General features: G+C 39.9%; 1 protein-coding gene across 5 annotated transcripts in view; it reads left to right on the forward strand.

Annotated features, from left to right (window-relative positions):
• The first annotated feature begins 3,822 nt into the window (after window positions 1-3,822).
• Window positions 3,823-18,611, forward strand: part of nos1apa (nitric oxide synthase 1 (neuronal) adaptor protein a) — a 368,693-nt gene continuing 353,904 nt past the window's right edge. For 2 of the 5 annotated variants that reach the window (XM_060830171.1, XM_060830172.1), the window contains exons 1-2: window positions 3,823-4,611; window positions 4,753-4,824. In XM_060830171.1, coding sequence (XP_060686154.1) covers window positions 4,507-4,611; window positions 4,753-4,824 — 177 coding nt within the window. In that variant the 5' untranslated portion in view covers window positions 3,823-4,506. The remainder of the gene's footprint in view (window positions 4,612-4,752; window positions 4,825-18,611) is intronic. The other 3 variants (XM_060830167.1, XM_060830168.1, XM_060830169.1) reach the window with 3 other exon arrangements.

The following is an 18,611-nucleotide window of genomic DNA, read 5'->3' on the forward strand; positions in this document are numbered from 1 at the left end:
CACACCAGAGGCTGGAAGCACACATATTTCACAGTGGGATGTCAGATAACTAAATTGTTGGTTTATATCAAAGACTCTTAAGAAAACACATACTCATTAGGAAAATAACTTATAATTTAATAAGCGGAGTGGAATATGTATGTAATAGAACAATCCTGATACATTTTCATGTACACCACACTGAGCAAACTTGAATTTATGATGCTCAGCTCCCTCATCTTGACTGCTGTAGGAAGTGAATGTCTCATTGCCCTTACAGGCTAGAAACACACAAAGGCTGAAAGTTGGAAGATGTCCATTTGTGACTGAGAGAGAGAAAACATTCTTCTGTAAATTATATTCACTGACTGAAGGGTCCAAGAGACACAGAGGGAGAGAGAGACAGAAACGGGACGGAATCTGGTGGAAAGATTAACCCCTTGTGGTCTGATTTAAGTGATCACTGGCTTGCCATGGATTGAATATGTGTGTTATTCCCTGGAGCTCGAGATCCGGGGATGTTATAAATTTACGTTGCATTTTGGGAATCTAAGATGGTTTTAAAAGAAACAGCCATTTTGTAGGACAATGATATTGGACATGAAAGCTGAGTGAGGTGTCCCCGTGAACTTTGTCATATAGTTTAGACTAGTGTCTCGTTATGATGTACTAGCCAAAGCAATTGACCATTTGGCTGAGCTTGAGCAATGTTTCCCACTTTGATGTGCTTATAGCTTAATTAGTCAAGTGCACTCAAACCTGTCAATGAGTTTCTCTTCCTCTGTAAACTTTTGCCATTTTATTGTTGATTATGTGATTCAGGACATTTTGTAATTTTAATACCAATTTCTGTATAAAGACAGCTTGTGTGCAGCAATAAGGGGAATAGCCTGAGAGAGCTCTTAGGGGAAGAGCTGGCACCGTGACTCTGCTCAAGGTTTTAGAACCTTAGCTCAAGCCTAACTTATAGGTATCAATGTTATAGTGTAACATCGATGTCATTGGTAAATAAAGGTAATAATTTAAACTAAACTGTCTGTAAGAGGTTTACATTCCAGACTACCACAGAGTACGATCCCCGGGACGAACCAAGAGAGGCTACAAGTTGAGTCCATAGATACATTAGCAAGAGGGGGTGACTATCCCAGGCAGTGAGGCCAGCAGGTTAACACTTCTCGGTACATGGATGGCATCACTGTCTTCTGCTCGGATTCACATGACTCAGTGCACAGAGTCATGAACGTCTGTGGTCAGTTTGAACTGGCCTCAGGAGCCAAGGTAAATCGAGGCAAGAGCGAGGCCATGTTCTCTGGGGAGGGGACCGACCAATCCTATATCCCTTTTACTGTCTGGATGGATTATCTGATGGTGCTGGGAGTATGGGTGGGAGGGGCTGGTGTGTGTACAAACACTTGGGAGGACTGTATTGTTGAGGTGAGGCAGAAACTGAGCTTTTGGGAGCACTGCTCCCTTTCCATTGCGGGTAAAAACCAGGACATCAGGTGTCGGGTTGTTCCCTCCGCAGACTGTCAAAGTCATTTGGCAGAATAACTCGTCACCAGAACCTTCCAGCATGCATCAAGACATCGCTAGGCTGGCGGTGAAAAGGGGTACTACCTGTGAGATCCTTCTTGTACACCTGGATGCTGTGTCACTGCACATTGCTATCAAAGTGATCCAAGGTGGGGGGGGGGTGGGTGTTACTGTCATGTATCTATTCCGGAATGTGCCTTTGCAGAAGGAATACTGGAGAGAGATGCCATGGTTTTTTTGTTGAGATTCGTCCCGAGTAGGTCCATGCAGGGTTCTGTGTTCTACAGGCTGTTCCCCAAGACGCACACTGAGACAAACATCAACTGCACCTGGAGGACCATCACTTTGCTGCTGCTGCTACCACCGGTGGTGGTGGTGGTGGTGGTGCTGGTGCCTGGGCTCCTGAACAGGAACTGACCTTGACTGAGTGTTGCAGCCTGGCACATTCCAAGGTCCAGTACTATCTGCTGAGGGACACACTAAAGCTCAGAGAAGCTGCCACCAGGGCACAATGGGGAAAGACCACTGTCTCAGCTCTTTCTGATGAAGTTAGATGGGGTCCGTTCAATTATCAGACCCCCCAGTGCTTCTAAGAGGTGTAAATATAGTCTTGTACAAGCAAGAAATGCCTTTGGTGTGTTTGCTGGATAAAGTCAAACTCCAGTGTTTGTTTCTTCATACATTACTGCACAGAACTGAACTGCTTTGGTGACTATATGTATGTAAAGATATTTTTATGAATAAAGTATATTTTTGAAATAAAAAAGCAATATTACAGTTTTCCCATGAAAGTACATGTGCAGGAGGATTGGAAACAATAACAACTGATATATCTGAAGATAAGACAATGATCAATGAGAGATTACGTGCTGCTTCGGACTGTCGTTCCAGCCCAGGGATGATGCATCATATTCTGTTGAGGTGTGCAATTATTGAGAAAGAGTTTAAGAAACATTCTTTTAAAGGTACAAAAGCATTTTTTTTTCAAACCATGTGTCACCTCCATTGCTCTTTTCAGCAGATGTCACATTCAAAACAGTCTGCTGACTGAGAATGTCAAGGACTACAGCTTCAATACGATATCCCCAACGCTGTCCTGATTCGAATCACTTAGTTCAGGTTTCAGAATCTGGAGGAGTTGGTGTTGGACTGGGGTGGACAAAATTAAAAATCACACAACACCAGGTTATAGTCCAACAGGTTTAATTGGAAGCACTAGCTTTTGGAGCGCTGCTCCTTCATCAGGTGATTGTGGAGGTTAGGATTGTAAGACGCAATTTATAGCAAACGTTTACAGTGTGATGCAAGTGAAATTATAGGTTGAAAAGACCTGGATTATTTCATCTTTTGGAGTGGGCATATTGGTTTCAGTTCTTTCACAGCGCACCTCACAACTCCAATGCATTATCTGAGCCAACGTGGCACCTATTAAAGTTCACTTGAGAATATAACTTTCAAAAAAAGTTCTACGATTTACATAAGAAAGAACTGAAACCAACATGGTCATCCTAAAAGATGAGAGACTTAACAAACAATCCAGGTCTTTTTCAATATATAATTTCACTTGCAATACACTGTAAACTTTTGCTATAAATTCTGTTTCTTATGATCCACAACCACCTGATGAAGGAGCCGCGCTCCGAAAGCTAGTGCTTCCAAGTAAACCTGTTGGACTATAACCTGATGTTGTGTGATTTTTAACTTCGGGTTTCGGGGCTGTTTCCAGGCCGGGCTAACTCACAACACATTTCAGACTATTGGAAACTTAAAATAAAAACTTTAGAGAATATAGCCACGCACCAGGGAAATCGCGACCTTCCGCGTTGCAATGTCCTCACAAGGCAGGGGTCACTTTTGACTACCAGCTTCCAGAGACAGAATCCCCCGGACTCACTCTCAGCGAACAGCCGGCAGGGACGAAGCTGTCCTCTCAATGCCCTGCCGCTCTAGGGGAAGAATACCTGCTCCCGTCAGCGCTATCTCCCTACTCCCACAACTTTCAGAATCAGAGAGGTGCTGGCGCCCTTGTATTCCGTTTGGCGGGGAGTGTGTGTGTGTGTGTGTTGGGGGGGGGGGAGGAGTTCCTTCTGAAAGGGGTTTTGGAGCAACTGGATGGATATACAGAGAGAGTGTGAAGGGGATCGACAGCAAGTTGTCGGTGTAATTTGACATTGAGTTGTGTGTATGCACACACACACACACACAGCCCCCAGTTGGACAAGCCTCTCGCTTCCAGCCGCAAGAGGGCGAGTGCACATTCCTTGCAGACCCTGGCAGAGGAGAGATCAGCGCTGGGCACATCCAGATTCCTCTCCCAGTGCCGCTCTGCCCTGCCTCCCTCCCTCCGAGGGGGGAAAACCAGGAAGCATGTTGAATTCTCCAGCCACACGGAGCGCAGTGATGTAACTTTACGCCAATAAAAATCGGTCGGAATTCCCGGGCGCTGGCCAATGGGAGGGAATCGGGTCTTTTTTTGTGTGTGAATGTGTCGGCTGATTGGGAAGTGTTGATATGGCGCTGCCGTGGGAGAGGAAGGGATACGGAGGAGCTGTGGTAACAGGAGCCCAGGCACCAGCACCACTACTACCGGCGGTAGCAGCAGCTGTCCCGACGCTTGAGCGCTAGCTGCCGGCCAGGGGCAGCGCAGGGAACCGCTCTCACTCAACTCATTCACTCATTTACGAATCCACCGCCGCTGCAGCATCGCTAGGTCTCTCTCTCTCTCTCTCAGCCTAAAGCAAGGCTCCCAATCTACAGTACTGCATCAGCCACAATCAAATCCTAGCCTTTAGGTGTCATTGGGGCTGGTTGTAACGTATAAAGTTTCCCTAGTTAGCCTGTATTATAGATCCTATATATTTATACATATAAATATCTCAAGTTGTGCCAGTGTTTTAAATTAAGGCTCCCCTGCTGCAGGTTAGCTGAGGGGTTTTTTTTATTTGTTTTCGCTTTTTGCCCTAGTTGTTTTCTGGTTACAACTGTTCAACCAACATGCCTAGCAAAACCAAATACAACTTAGTGGACGATGGACATGACTTGCGTATTCCTTTGCACAATGAAGAAGCCTTTCAGCATGGCATCAGTTTCGAGGCGAAGGTCTGTAACTTTCTGCAGGACTTCAACTCCTTGTGAGCACCAGAGCTTTGAGAGCGTGCAGGTCGCGGGAGTTCCTGATCTTTACAAAAAGACTGCTCTTCCCTTTTTACCTCTCTCTCTCTCTCTCTTTCTCGTTAACAGTACATCGGGACATTGGACGTACCCAGGCCGAACAGCAGGGTGGAGATCGTGGCTGCTATGAGAAGGATAAGGGTGAGTGAGCGACAAGTCCAGCTCCATGTGTTCAGTCACTGTGCATGGACTGTGTGTCAGCCCCCATTCAGCATATGGCCCCAAGGTGTGAGATCTGAAATGACTGAGCTTTGGAACTGCAGTCGGTAAACGTGAGAGGAAAAGTGAAGGCGCAGTGTTAACCAGATAGATTCGGGAAGCATGTGTTGTTTTCCCGATGTCAACGTACCAGGGAGAAGGGGATTGTTGCCTGGATTTCTGTAGACCTTGTGGTACAACTTTCGAGTGGAGAATTATGAATGAGCTGTGAAGCCACACATCTTCGGAGAGTTGTCAGTGTGAAGTGAAAGTCTGTCCTTTTTCAGTTGTTTCTAAGTATCTGAGTAGCAGAAATTCCCAACAGTCTGGGTTTGGGGATATCTCAATATATCACGACTTCATTAGAACCTCAGTAACAATACGTATGGCTCAAGTTAAGGATTGCCTCTCTAATCTAGAGGATATTTTGTTGAGATTTGTAGCAGAGTTTCAGTGTATTTAATCAGGCTTCAATCTGTTAAAGTGTTATCTTATTATTTGCAGTCTGGGTATGGTTTTATTTGCAGAAGGTCTTGGTGGACATGTTCAAGATTACTTCATTTGAACTCTGACCTGTGCCACCTACATAACCCACGTGACTACCCAAACGCAGCTTGCATTTATATAAGCAGGCTTTTAAGTTCTGAAAACAACCTAAGCAGTAACCGTTTATAGTCTGGTATAGTTTGAGGTGCAGTACAGGTGTAGTTAAGGAAAGTGGATCTGCAGCATGAACAGCTATGGCCCAGATGTGAAATAGATGAAATTAGGAATGTATTGATCAAGTTTTTGAGATGATTGTTAACCTTCCTGAACTCTAGGTTTAAACTTGTTGTTGACCTTCCTTTTTGTTATTTGAGGAAAATATAGCTATCTAAAAGGAAAAAAAATCTTGAAACTGTGTTTTTGTTTTTAAAAAAAGCATTGCCTCAGGGCATTTCAAGCCATCCATTACTTTTGAATTGTCATGATTTGGAGATGCCGGTGTTGGACTGGGGTGTACAAAGTTTAAAAAAATCACACAACACCAGGTTATAGTCCAACAGGTTTAATTGGAAGCACACTAGCTTTCGGAGCGACTATCACCTGATGAAGGAGCCTCGCGCCGAAAGCTAAGTGTGCTTCCAATTAAACCTGTTGGACTATAACCTGGTGTTGTGTGATTTTTAATTTTGAATTGTCGTTTACATCTATATGATTGTGCAAGAAAGCTACAGACTATTTGCATGCTCCAAAGGTTGTACAAGCAACAGTGAGATAAGTGGTCAGGCAATCTATTTTTGATGTTGGTCAGCACAGTAGGAGAACTTCCCAGATCCTTCTAATTGTATAATGTGATCTGCCCCTCCACCCCCAGAAGGCAGACGGGGAATCGGCATTCAACAGCAAAGTGAAGGTTTGGATTAGTACAGCACTTGGGTCTGAGTCCGTCTTCAGTTCAGATCCCAACCCAGAGAATTAAGTGCATAATCCAGGGTGGCACTGATGGAGCTGTTACCTTTTTTAGATAAGGCTTTAAACTGAGCCCTGTCTTAAATAAGCACGTGATTCCCATGGCATATTTTGAAGGAAAATCTGGGGAGCATCTCCTGAGCATCCTGGTCAACATTTAACCTTTTCTGTCAATGTCACTAGAACACAATATCATGCCATTTTGTCATTATTGTAAGTGGGACTTTGTTGAACATAAATTAGTTTCTACATTTCCTACATTATGACAACCTTTCAAAAGCATTTCATTGAAAATTTTGAGGTTTTGAAAGGCACTATTTAAAATACATGCGACCTGTTCTTGTTGACAGTGCAGTGTCAGTTTAGATTATGTGCGTCTATCTCATGAGACAATCTTCATTCTTCTGGTTTAGTGTGTGCTATTGCTGTGCCAAGCCAACAGTTAGCTGTTACCTGTGCAACCTATTGCATGTAAATACTGAAATGCTCATTACTTAAAACCTATCTTGCAAAAAGACTATATGGGGCTTCCTGGGGCACAGGCAAAGCAAGTGGCTGTGTAGAAGATGATGATCTGAATATTTGGAGATTAGCTTGCTTCACATCACCATATGTTATAGGAAGGTATCAAGATATTGAGTACTGGCCTCTTGTTTTATCAGAGATTGCACTTTTGGGTGAGAAAATAATTTTTTGTTTCTGAATATTGTGTTCAATCCAAGTTTGAATCTGTTAACCCCTGAATAACTGATGCTGAATAACAACTGTTAGCTTTCTCTTGTGTCCTTAAGAACAATGCTTTTGTATGTAATTGCAGACATTACTCCTTCCAGACACTTTTGCTTCCTGTCTTGTATTTTTAAACTGATATCTTAAATCTAATGTTTCCTGTACTGGTGTGATCAGATTGTGATAATTCGAAATATTTCCTGTCTTCTGAGTATATTCCAGGTGTGGTGTTGGAAGTGCTAATCTATTTTAGCATGATTGTAGATCAGTACATTTAGATATCTGTCTTGGGCTTGCTGTCTTTGTACCTTTGGTCTTGTGGTATGCAGCCACATGACCTCCATTTATAACCATTGACATATTTCAGCAAAATCAGTGGTTAGGAGTTCAGAATCTTGCTGATCTATTTTCCCAGTTACACACACTGCCAGTTTTCATTTAATGCCTCCCAACCCTGCTCTGGCATCCCCCAGGAACTTCCAGTTTTGTTTTTGCAGTCAAATACTGCCGATATTGATTTTAATGGGTCATGGAAACATTTGTTAAACATGACTGGTTAGGAGATAAGGAATTGCATGAAAGTGCTTCCCACGCTCCCTCCTGATTGATGTATGTATGGCAACATGAATCCTGTTCAACTGCCACAAAATAACAAAATAAAGTACAGTCCAGTTGTACAAGAGGATTGAAAATCCCTCCTGTAGCCCCATAGTTAGTTTTGAACTTGACAGCCCGGTGCTAGTTTCAAGCTGCAGTTGCACTGATGTGTAACTTGGGACTGTGCAAAGTCACAATGGTCACAAACTATCTTGGTTGTAATGTAAGCATAGCAGACCTTGGAACTGAACTGGAATTAAATAAAGTGGATTCATTTCAAGTAGCTCATAATCTGTTCAGTTAATCTACTTCTGTCCAGTATTATTTCTTTGTTTACATTCTTGACTATCTGTTAAACTGACTGTCATTACAGGAATAGGGAAAACCCTCTTTTCTTTTGACATTAGCTGAAATCAGATTCTCAACTTTCTGCTGGGATACAAAGTTCCTGTTGTTCGTATTCTGTCATTATTTTCTTGACCAAATATCTTGCAATATTTGATCATGTTTTACTTGATGCAATCTGTTCCAGTCCACAGCTTGTCTCTCATAAATTTTAAGCCTGATGTTTATTAATTCCTTAAGCTAAGTGTCTGCAGCTACCTGCCTGATCATTCTTTTAGAAGGACAGATCTATGTTGTTACATGCACATGTCTGATGCTTTTTTGGCCTTTGATTGGCATAAATATTTTGCTACACATTGCCATTGTAAATAATGTAGGGATATTTTAAATGATTGCCTGAGCAGCTGCCTTGAAGCAAAATTTGTCTAGCCACAGTGTGAACTTAGTAAATCAGGCATATTGCCTTTTGTGGTTGAAAGCCACAAAGTTAGTTTTGGAAAGGTGGACAGTTTGAAGATGGTGTCCTTGTGGTGGTGTGAGCCTACGTAGTGATGACCCAATCAAGGTCATAAATGCTTATTTGAAAGTAGAAGTTACAGAGCACAATTCGCTCTTTAATACTTTGGTCTATTTTTGTGCTGTATATCCATTTGGCCCAAGTAGCCCATCCCATTGTGGATGCTCAAATCTCCACTCATCTATCTTATCTCGTATCAGCGGGCTAATTTTCAATTGTTGCAGAAGTTCTTGTTGGATAACAGAACTGATTCCCACCTGTGGCGTTCACTTGTACTCTTTTTGCTTTTCAGGAGAACGCATAATTGCTCCCTTAAAACCTCAATTTTACATTTATTTGCACCGAAGGCCACAACTTGGAAATAAGTATGTTAAATTCTATGTTAGCAGTTTATTTTTGATGCATTCAGGTTTTCGAGTCAAACTGTAGTAATGCTCTAACATTCTAGTCTGTGAAATTTAGCAACCATTTGTCCATTTTGTAAACTTCACCATATGTGGGAATGTTGACTGATGGTGACAAACAGCCTGTTTCACAAAGGTGGCTGAATGTTTGAGCCGTCTTAAGCCAGGGCTATTCCAAACTGAGGTAAACAGTGAAAGCTACTCAGGCTCTTCCTAAAAGAGCCAATGAATGCCATTATCCAGCTCTTGAAGATTTGGTGTAGTTTTTTTTGTGTGGTTGAACATCTAAATTCCTTCAGTTGGTTGTCAAGTATTAAATTTTCATAGGCTTAGATATTTGGATGTGGCCAATTCTCTTTGGGGCATTGGGATTATAATAATGAGTGATAATTAAAACAGCATCACTTTGTTTAATTTTTTTTTCAATAATCTCTTCCCCGGGGAAATTTTAAAATGCTGCAAATAACTGGCAAAAGAAATCACTTCAGAGTGAACAGTAGAAAAGATCATGGTATTATGGAGTGTAGCAGACAAATATAATGGCAGTGCAGGCACGATGCAGATCAGATTAGGAAACTAAATGGCAACTAATCCATTCTAAACATTTTGGGCTTTGGGGGATAGATTGTGTACAGGTACAGTGTTTCAAATCTAATTTTCTGAAAACCAGACATTTAGATGCTGCCTTGCCTGAATTTTAAGTGTGTAGTTACTTAGTAAATTGATTTGTGGAGATCATTGAATTCTTGTGTATGAGTTTTATTTTAATAACTATTCACAGGACATCATGCATATATTTTGCCAACAGCTGCAAATCTTTCCATATTTGGAATGAATATAATACAACACTCACCCACCCACCCAACCATGAGTTTGTTCATTGTGCTGAATAAACAATTGTTGTGATCTCTGTGGGGAACCACAAACCAAATTTTACCAATTTTTCTGAATGACCCACAATCAAAAAAAAATTACCAATGAAATTTCATGTTTTTGTAGCCCATTGCTTTAACACAAATAAAAATCCACACAAACTAATGTAACAAGCCTACAATTGCTGAATCTCCGTAGCATAGTTCACGATAGTCTTGCTGGCACAGGTTGTTCCCACAGACTTGCTAAACAATCTGGTTGGCTTTGGCAAAGCTGAAGCATAGAATACAATATTCAAGGCAAAATCAATGTCATAATCCTGAATTCAGAGTTCATTATTCTGAAATAAATGTCCAGAAGCTGGTATTTTGTCTCCAAGGCAGCCTTTATTTACACGTGGAGAATCCTTGACACTGATCCAGCTTCATCAAAGCCAGCTGTGGGTGAACAGAACCTCTGACACTCATGTTTATATCTGTCAGCCTGGGCTTCCTGATTAGAGCAGATTAACAGTCCCAATCAGGGAACTCAGTCTATGAGGTCCACCTGGCGAGTATTGTTATCACTACAATGTTCTTTATAACAGCCTTACTCAAATTTCTTGTTTTGCCTTATTTGATTTCCCCTGCTGTAGCCCTACTTTGCCTGCAACTCTTCTTTGTCTTCCAGCCACATGACTATTCTTTGGTAACATCCTTCCTGTTGGTACTGCTTGCAGGTCAAGGTGGACCGACGTTATTATAATAATAATACTCAAAGTTTTAGAACTGATGCAAACTCTAAGGACTCCTTTCAAAAGTTCCCCAAGCCATTACAGATGCCACATATTTTTTGCTTCCTTATGATGATTGTGTGACAACATTTGGCCTACAATCAATATTCAAAAATGCAGCTTTGTCTCTGCTTTCCTAAACATTGATCTAGTGCTTTTTGTTCCTTTTTTGGTTCCATAGCACGTGTCTGTTGTCCTTGTGTTCATCTAGTGAGTTGTGATTTGAGACTGTGTGCATGTACTCACGGATATTCTCTATATCATTGATCTTCTCTGCTGCCAATGATATAAATGACAACTTAAAAAGAGTTCACAATGGTGAATTATCATTGACTGTTTCATCTATCAGCTGATCCACGTACAATTTCCAAGTGCCAAAAAGCACTCTTCTGGTTTAGAATCTAAGGCAATGGAATCTGTTGCTTGCTATTTGCAGCAGAGAAGGTTGATGGATAGACCTGACTGAGAAGCATGGACAGAGTGAATAGAAAGCTGCTGTTTCCCTTAGTCAAAGGGTCAATACCAAGGGGGACATTATTTTAAAATGAAATGCAGAAATTATAGGGAGGATTTCAGAGGAAAAATTTGAAGCATAGCCTATAATATTCAATGCAAAATCTATGCCATAATCCTGAATTCAGATTTGTCTGAAATAATGCTCCAGTTTGTTTTTGCCCAGAGGGTGGTGGGGTTCTGGAATGCACTGCCTGGCAGGGTAGTTGAGATGGGAAACCTCTCAATCTTTTTTTTAAAAAAAGTACTTGAAATGTCACCAATATTCAAGACTGTGGGACCAGTATCGGTTGTCGTATATATTTGGCAGTACAGACTGTGGGTCAAAAGGCCTCTTCTGTACTCAATGATTCAATTCCTAATGATGCCATTACTGCTTCTCATTTCTTCTCTCTTCTCTTGAAGATAATTTATGAGCCTTGTCATTAAGATTTTAACTCATGATCCCAGCTTTTAAGTTTGCAATGATACATAGTTTAAATCTGGCCCTAGATAAATAAGCTCTGTCTAAATGTTTTTATGGCCCAGAAACCTCTGTTTGAGGATGTGGGAATAAAAAATAAACACTTCTACAGTCTTGGAGATGTAGAACAAAATCAATTACTTTTTTTGGCATAATTTAACATTGTTAGTACATAACCATCATGTCCTCACTGCATTCTCATCACTACTTTTCCCTGTGGGACATTGCAGTTACTGATGTTGCTGGTAAACTGTTGTAACTCTTTGATCAATCTTGGCCACCAATATGATCAAAGCATGGGTTGTGGTGACGTGGAACTTTTTAAATTGAGAGGAAGGATTGAACATCCACAATAAAGAAGTAATTGCTGGTGACAGGCAATTATGCATGTCTGCAACATGGATGAGCACTGGAGAACATAAGGAAGATGCATTCCCAAGCCTCCAAAGCCAGAGAACCAAACTGTTGCATGAAGGGAAATATTTCCAAATTGGGTACTGAGGTAGGGCATAGAGAATTCGCTGGGAGAAAAAGCATAATCTGCATTACAGGAAGCTTTTACTTAGCTTGTGTAGTCGTCGTGCCCAAATCAGTTTTATTTTGTAATATATCTCCTGAGATTTAAGAAGAAATTGCTTGGCTAATGATGAACAGATTTGTTTATGTATCCCATCATTTACTTGGTTGGTATGTGTTTTTTATTCAGTGATGTGCCAGTCCTGTCGGGACAATGTTCTCTGGCATAGTGCATAATTATATTTTGCCTCTGAATTTTCGCTGTAATGGGATAGCCACGACAGAGTTGTAATGTTGTTATTGGGTGAATAACCTTGAGGCTCAGGCTAATGCTGTGATGGAATTTAAATTACATTAATAAAATATGGGACTGAAAGCAAGCCTCAGTGGTGACTATAAAACTATCACCAGTAGTTGTTAAAAATACATGTGAGTCCAGAACCACAGTTTGTTAATTCTTAACAATCCCTTGAAATGATCCAGCAAGCCACTGAGTTCAAGGAGAATTGGGAAACTGAAATAATTCCTGGTCTTGCTAGTGACACCCACAAATCAAGGAGAATGGAAAAAGAGTGCAAAGTGTCACTCCCAAAGAGATGGTTTCACTTTTTTTTCATTTGTTGTTTTTTTAATAAGGTAAAATCGCATTAGAAGCAAATGGGTGTTAATGAGTTTTATACATTACTACCTGAAGCAGTTTCTTCTTAAACAATCTTACAATAGGCTGCAGTACAGAATGTGTGAGAGCAATTGAAGTGTGTTATGGAGGTGGGTGTGGTTCAGTGTGTCTTCATGGCTATTTGTGTTCTTCACAAAGAGGACAGAAATCATGCAAGTACCAACAAAGTGTTGGGAAGATATGGTAAAAATAACACTCTCTTTGATTATGTTGACTTATTTCTGCAACACTGTGAACCATAGTGCGTGGGATGGCAGGATGAGCAGACCATGGGATAGCCTTGTGTTTTGGAGTGGTTTTCATTACTTTAAACATCCACATTTGAAGGATCTTCAGTTATCTTATTGTAGCCCAAAAACAATTATTAAAATGATGCTTGATATTAGTTACAGAATTACCAATCATAGCACCTTGGATAATCTGTCTGTTTGCATAGTCGTGCACAAAACACTAAAGTTGTTTCCTTTAATTACATTCACCAACATATATTGGGTTCTTTATCCTACATGTGCATGCTTTGGGTTTTATGCATAAAGTTCAAGATTATTAGAACTTTTTTGTATGTTTCTGTACAGTACTTTGAAATTCTGTACTTCTGTGCAACACTTCTAAGATTTGAGACCAACACTTTGCAAAATTTAAGCAGAATGTGTTGTGTGTTTTGTGAACACTAGTTGGTTAAGTGTTTTCTTTCTTTTTCTTAAAGAGAAGTGCTTGTGAGTTGGGTAGACTGTAAACCATCATCTGGCAGAGGAGGTTTGATAAAAATCATAAAGATTTAAGACTTCTCACATCAATTGATTTCCAACTAAATGATATTAAGGCTCAACAGATCGAGAGGCAAGAGTTGAGTGAAGTTATTTCAATTTCAGTTGATTTGAACTTTGGAATAGTTCAATATCTAAGCTGTCTGAAAGGTATCTTGACTAGGACATACCTTTTTATGTGAGCTCATGGGATTGCGACTAATATTTTGTTTTAAATGGTGAAGATCTAGTAAAAGCCTTGGAAAATTTTTTGTATAGGTTTTTCTTAAAATTCCTGATGGTTTCCAAATCTGATTTGAGCCAAAGGTCATGAGAATGATTTTGGATTGCTATTGAATTCCTTGCAACGGTTTGAAGCCTTATTACAAAAGTCACAGTGAAGAAAGGGATCATTTAAAGCCTTCCAGAATGATAGTTCTGGTATATGTAATTGCCTGTATTACACACTGATAAGTAGGAGGCAGTGTGTTTTGACAGGACCAAAAGTATGTTTGCCTCACCTCATGTGAGAGAAGTTTCTCCCAAACCTACTAACACATTGTTTCATTCTCTAATGAGAGTATTAGACTTTGAGGCAAATTTTAAATTCTGCGTGCATGAAAATTGGTGGGTCTTTCTGACATGGTTGTTAAGACCACAAGGTAGAGGATCAGAATTAGGCCATGCAATCACAGCTAATATATTTGTCAACCCCATTCTTCCGCCTTCTCCTTGTAACTTAGATTCCCTTACTAATCAAGAATCTATCTACCTCTGTCTTAAATGCACTCTATGACTTGGCCTCCACAGCTGTCTGTGGCTGTAACTTCAACCGATTCACCGCTCTCTGGTCATTAAGAAGCTGTGGATGTTTGGTTTCTTAACATCACCTGTTTCTTATTTTTATTGTATTGACTCAAATTAAATGATTAAAATTGTGCTTGGGGCACAGCACTACATTTTGTGCAAGCTAATGGCGACATGGGAAAAATTAAAAGATTAATGCAAAGTTATTAAACATGTTTGCCTCTTTGCATATGTCTCATACCTTAACTTTTAATACATAAAAAAAGTTATTCACAGAAGAATGGAATCAACCTAGCTACATATTTAGCATTTGAATTTGCTTGTAGATGGTTAGAGCACATGGATAACATTCTTGATTGTGGCAAGTGGCAAATAAGATTGGCACCACACAATGAATGTCTCCAGCTCGAGAGAATCCAACCATGACCTTTTGATACTCAATGGTGCTGCCATCACTGAATCCCTTGCTATTGACTTCCTGGGGATTACCATTGACCAGAAAATGAACTGGACCAGCCATATAAACAGTGTCCAGAAGACCATGTCAGAGGTTAGGAATTTTGTATCCAGTAACTCCCCAAAGCCTGCCTTAGGAACATTAGAAAATTGGAGCAGGAGTAGCCCATTTGGCCCTTTAGAATGGCAGGGCTGATTCATAGGATCTGATCATCCAACTCAATCTAATGTTCCTGCTTTCTCCCCATACCCTTTGATCCCTTGAGTACTAAGAACTGTATCCAACTCGTTTGTTTGTTTTGTAGAAAAATTCAATATTTTGGTCTCCATTGTTTTTTGTGGCAGATAATTTCACAGGCTTTCCACTTTCTGAAGAAATTTCTTCCAGTTGAGTCAATCCTAAATATCTTTCAACATATCCTTAAATTATGACTCTGATCAGTGGTACCTATTTCCTGCATTTACCTTGTCTAGCCCTGAATGTTATAGATTTGAGTCCCCCCCCCCCCCCCCAGCCACTCAACCTCTTCGTTCCTTCTCAATTCCAGTGAATATTGTCCTAACTGATCCAATCTTTTGTCACACATCAGTCCTGCCATCCCTGGAATCAGTCTATAAATCTTTTTGTTTACAAAGCCAGAAAATCTTTCCTCTGGTAAGAAAACCAAAACCTTTCTCAATTTTGTTGATGTCCACAATATACAAGGCATAATCTCTCAAATGTGATGAAATACTCTCCACTTACCTAAATGAGTGCAGCTCCAACAAGCTCAAAAAATTTGACACCATCTAGGACAAAACAACCCACTTGATTGGCACCCATCCACCACCATCATTATTGACAATGGTAACAATGTGTATCATCTGCAGTAACTCATTAGGGGACCTCTGTTAGCACCATCTCTACCATTTAGAAAGACAAGGGCAGCAAACATATGGAAACAGCTCCATCTCCATGTCCCCATCCTTATTTAGATTTATATTGCTGTTCTTGCATTGTTGCTAGGTCAGGATTCTGGAAATCCTTACCAAACAGACCTCTGGGTGTCCATTATGCAGCAGTTAAAGAAGATCAGTTATTGCCACTTCTCTGGGGCATTATGATTGGGCAATAAATGTTGGGCATCGATATCACATCCCTTGAGTGAATAATAAAACATCTTGAACTCTTTATCTTCTACCCTCATTCTGCATCTATATTTTCTAACTGTTTTTAATGCATGACAGTTTATTGGTCTTAAAATGATGTGACCATATCTGTCTATTTTTCCCCTCTCTGTCTATGGAAGAATGTTTTAACACCTTGGTATGAGATTTCATTGCCTGTCTTTAAAATGAAAATAGTTAATCTCCTTTTAGAATGAAGTGACGTTTCTTTTTAAATTAGTGGATGGCAAATCCATGAAAAATTCAAAAGTTAATTTTCAAAAAGCGAAATTTTCAAATTGTACATGTATTGCTCAAAGCGATGGGAGTGCAGAATGATTTCAAAATACTGTAACATTTATAGGTGTTCCAAAATGAATTATTTGTTGCTGGAGGGATTGTATGACAAGCAAGTGAAATTTGAAATAAAGAATTTTGGCTTTACTTGTGGAGTCCGTTTGTGCTCTGGTCTTTTAGAATTCAAATTTTGACTGGAGAGTAACTGAAGCTTGGATTCCGGGCATGGATATGACCAAACTCTCATACAATGAATGAGAGCAGGCAGGCTAAAAATATTCCGTGAAATCATCACCAGGTTCTGACTTTGCTTTCATTACTCTGGAAAGGATTTGGGTCTTTGTTAAAAACATTGGTATATATTGGGTTTGTGACATGAACTGTCTCATTCTGTTTGCTCAGATTTTCACGGAAGTAAAGACCTTGCTGGGTTATGTAGCAGTTAAGACTCTTTGTGAACAAATCAACCTTCTTGTGCTGCCTTTTACATTCTGGCCCCTGCTATTTGAAAGCATTCTGGAAATCTTGCGTTAGTATTCTGTCAGTATATGATTTTACACAAAAGAAAAAGAACTGTGGATACTGGAAATTAAAAACAAAAATAGAAATAGCTGGAGGAACTCAGCAGGTCTGGCAGCATCTGTGGAGAGGAAGAAGAGTTAACACTTTCAGTCCAATGACCCTTTGGAACTAGTTTGGAACAGTTACAATGCAGTGTCATGGACTTGGGAGTAGCACAGTTAACATTTCCAGAAGCTTCCAGACCTGCTGAGTTTCTCCAGCAATTTCTGGTTTTTGTTTTTGACAGGAAGTGCAGAAGGTGTTAATTTATTCCATCGTGAGTTTGACAAATTCATATAACTGACTGCAAGTATTCATCATGTATTAACCCAAACATAACAGCATTGTCCTCAAAAACATTGGCATAAACCAAATCTGACTTCTCTATATTCATCCTCCAACCTATGTGTACCATCAAATTTGCGCCTGTAAAATTGTTTTTGTTTTGCATTTGCATTGGTTTAACACTGGGGAATCAGCACACAGACCCTGGTCTCCTGGTGTCAAAATTAAACTGGACATGCAAGGTATGTGTACATTTTGTTGGGGCCTGACTGGGTTCACTTAATTTTGTTGGCTACATTGTGATGTAGAATTGCACCAACCACTTTCCGTACTGGCTGTCATAGCTCATGTGGGTCTGTCTCTTGCCTTGTCTCGGCTTTAATGCGGATAGTACATTTCCAGCCATATGACCAAGTTTCTCATTCTCTCTCATAACGGACAGAGATGCCTGTGGTCTATCGTAGACTAATTACAATACCTACCTTAGGCCTGCCTGTATTTTCTTTCTTTAATGAAATGATTGAAGATCTGTTATTCAATTTTTTAAAAAAGTCATGATATTGCAGTAAAGCGTGGTTTTGAAATTTAGGAAAACTAATTTAAACATTTACCCTATTTATTATGGGAAGACAATAATTTCATTCAAATTGTGTTGCTGCTTTTAATTGGTGTGTTTAATATCTTGAATTTGTTCGGAAACTGGAGTGAGTGTACAGATCACAGTTGTCACGAGGTGAAAAAGCTTAGTTTTAAAGGCTAGTTAATTGCTCAACAGTCTTCCCTATAACAGCAACAGAATCAATAGATGTATTGTTGAAGCTATGGTATGTTCTGTGGTAAACCAGGAACAATATGCTAATGTTTTAAATTTTTGTGTTATTCTATTGAAAACATAATTAATTATAACCTATAGATGCTTGCCCAATTCTGCTTTGTAATGCTATCCTCATTAGCAAATTGCAGAAAAGCCTGTTCTGCAGCTATTAGTGAAAGGTAAGGAGTAACAATCTTAAGTTGAGAAGTCATTCAGGTTTGCGGGCTTGGTATTCAGTTTTGATGTGCAGGACTGATAAAATGTAATTCCAGGACAGCGCATGACTGCCAAGACACTTTCTTTTTATTGTTGCTGTTGTGTAGAAGTCCAGATCTCATTCTTTGCTCATGCTCTATAGCAAGTCTTTTGTTTCTATTAATTTGACACTAGCAATTTACCAAAATATTGTTGCAAGTTTGTATATCTTTTACAAAGAAAGGCATTGTGTTTAAATTTGAATTTTTTTCCCCCAGCAAATGCCCTAATGCACTTCAGGACCAATACAGGACTTGTTTTTTTTAAAAAGTGTCATCAGTTTTACTGTAAATGTGACAGGTAAACCATACACTATAAGATTCCACCTCCAATAAGGGAGCCATTGTTGTTTTTCCAATGAAAATTTACTCATCATTAGTCAGGACACAAAATATTTTCCTCTCCTCTTCAAATCACTCCTTCGGGTGTTTTGTATCCAACTGAGTGGGCAGACAGGCTAATGAGCTGAGTTTCCTGTCTTCTGGTCAACTTACTTTTTGTTC

This window comes from Hemiscyllium ocellatum, chromosome 9 (genome assembly GCF_020745735.1).
Source record: "Hemiscyllium ocellatum isolate sHemOce1 chromosome 9, sHemOce1.pat.X.cur, whole genome shotgun sequence".
NCBI lineage: Eukaryota > Metazoa > Chordata > Chondrichthyes > Orectolobiformes > Hemiscylliidae > Hemiscyllium > Hemiscyllium ocellatum.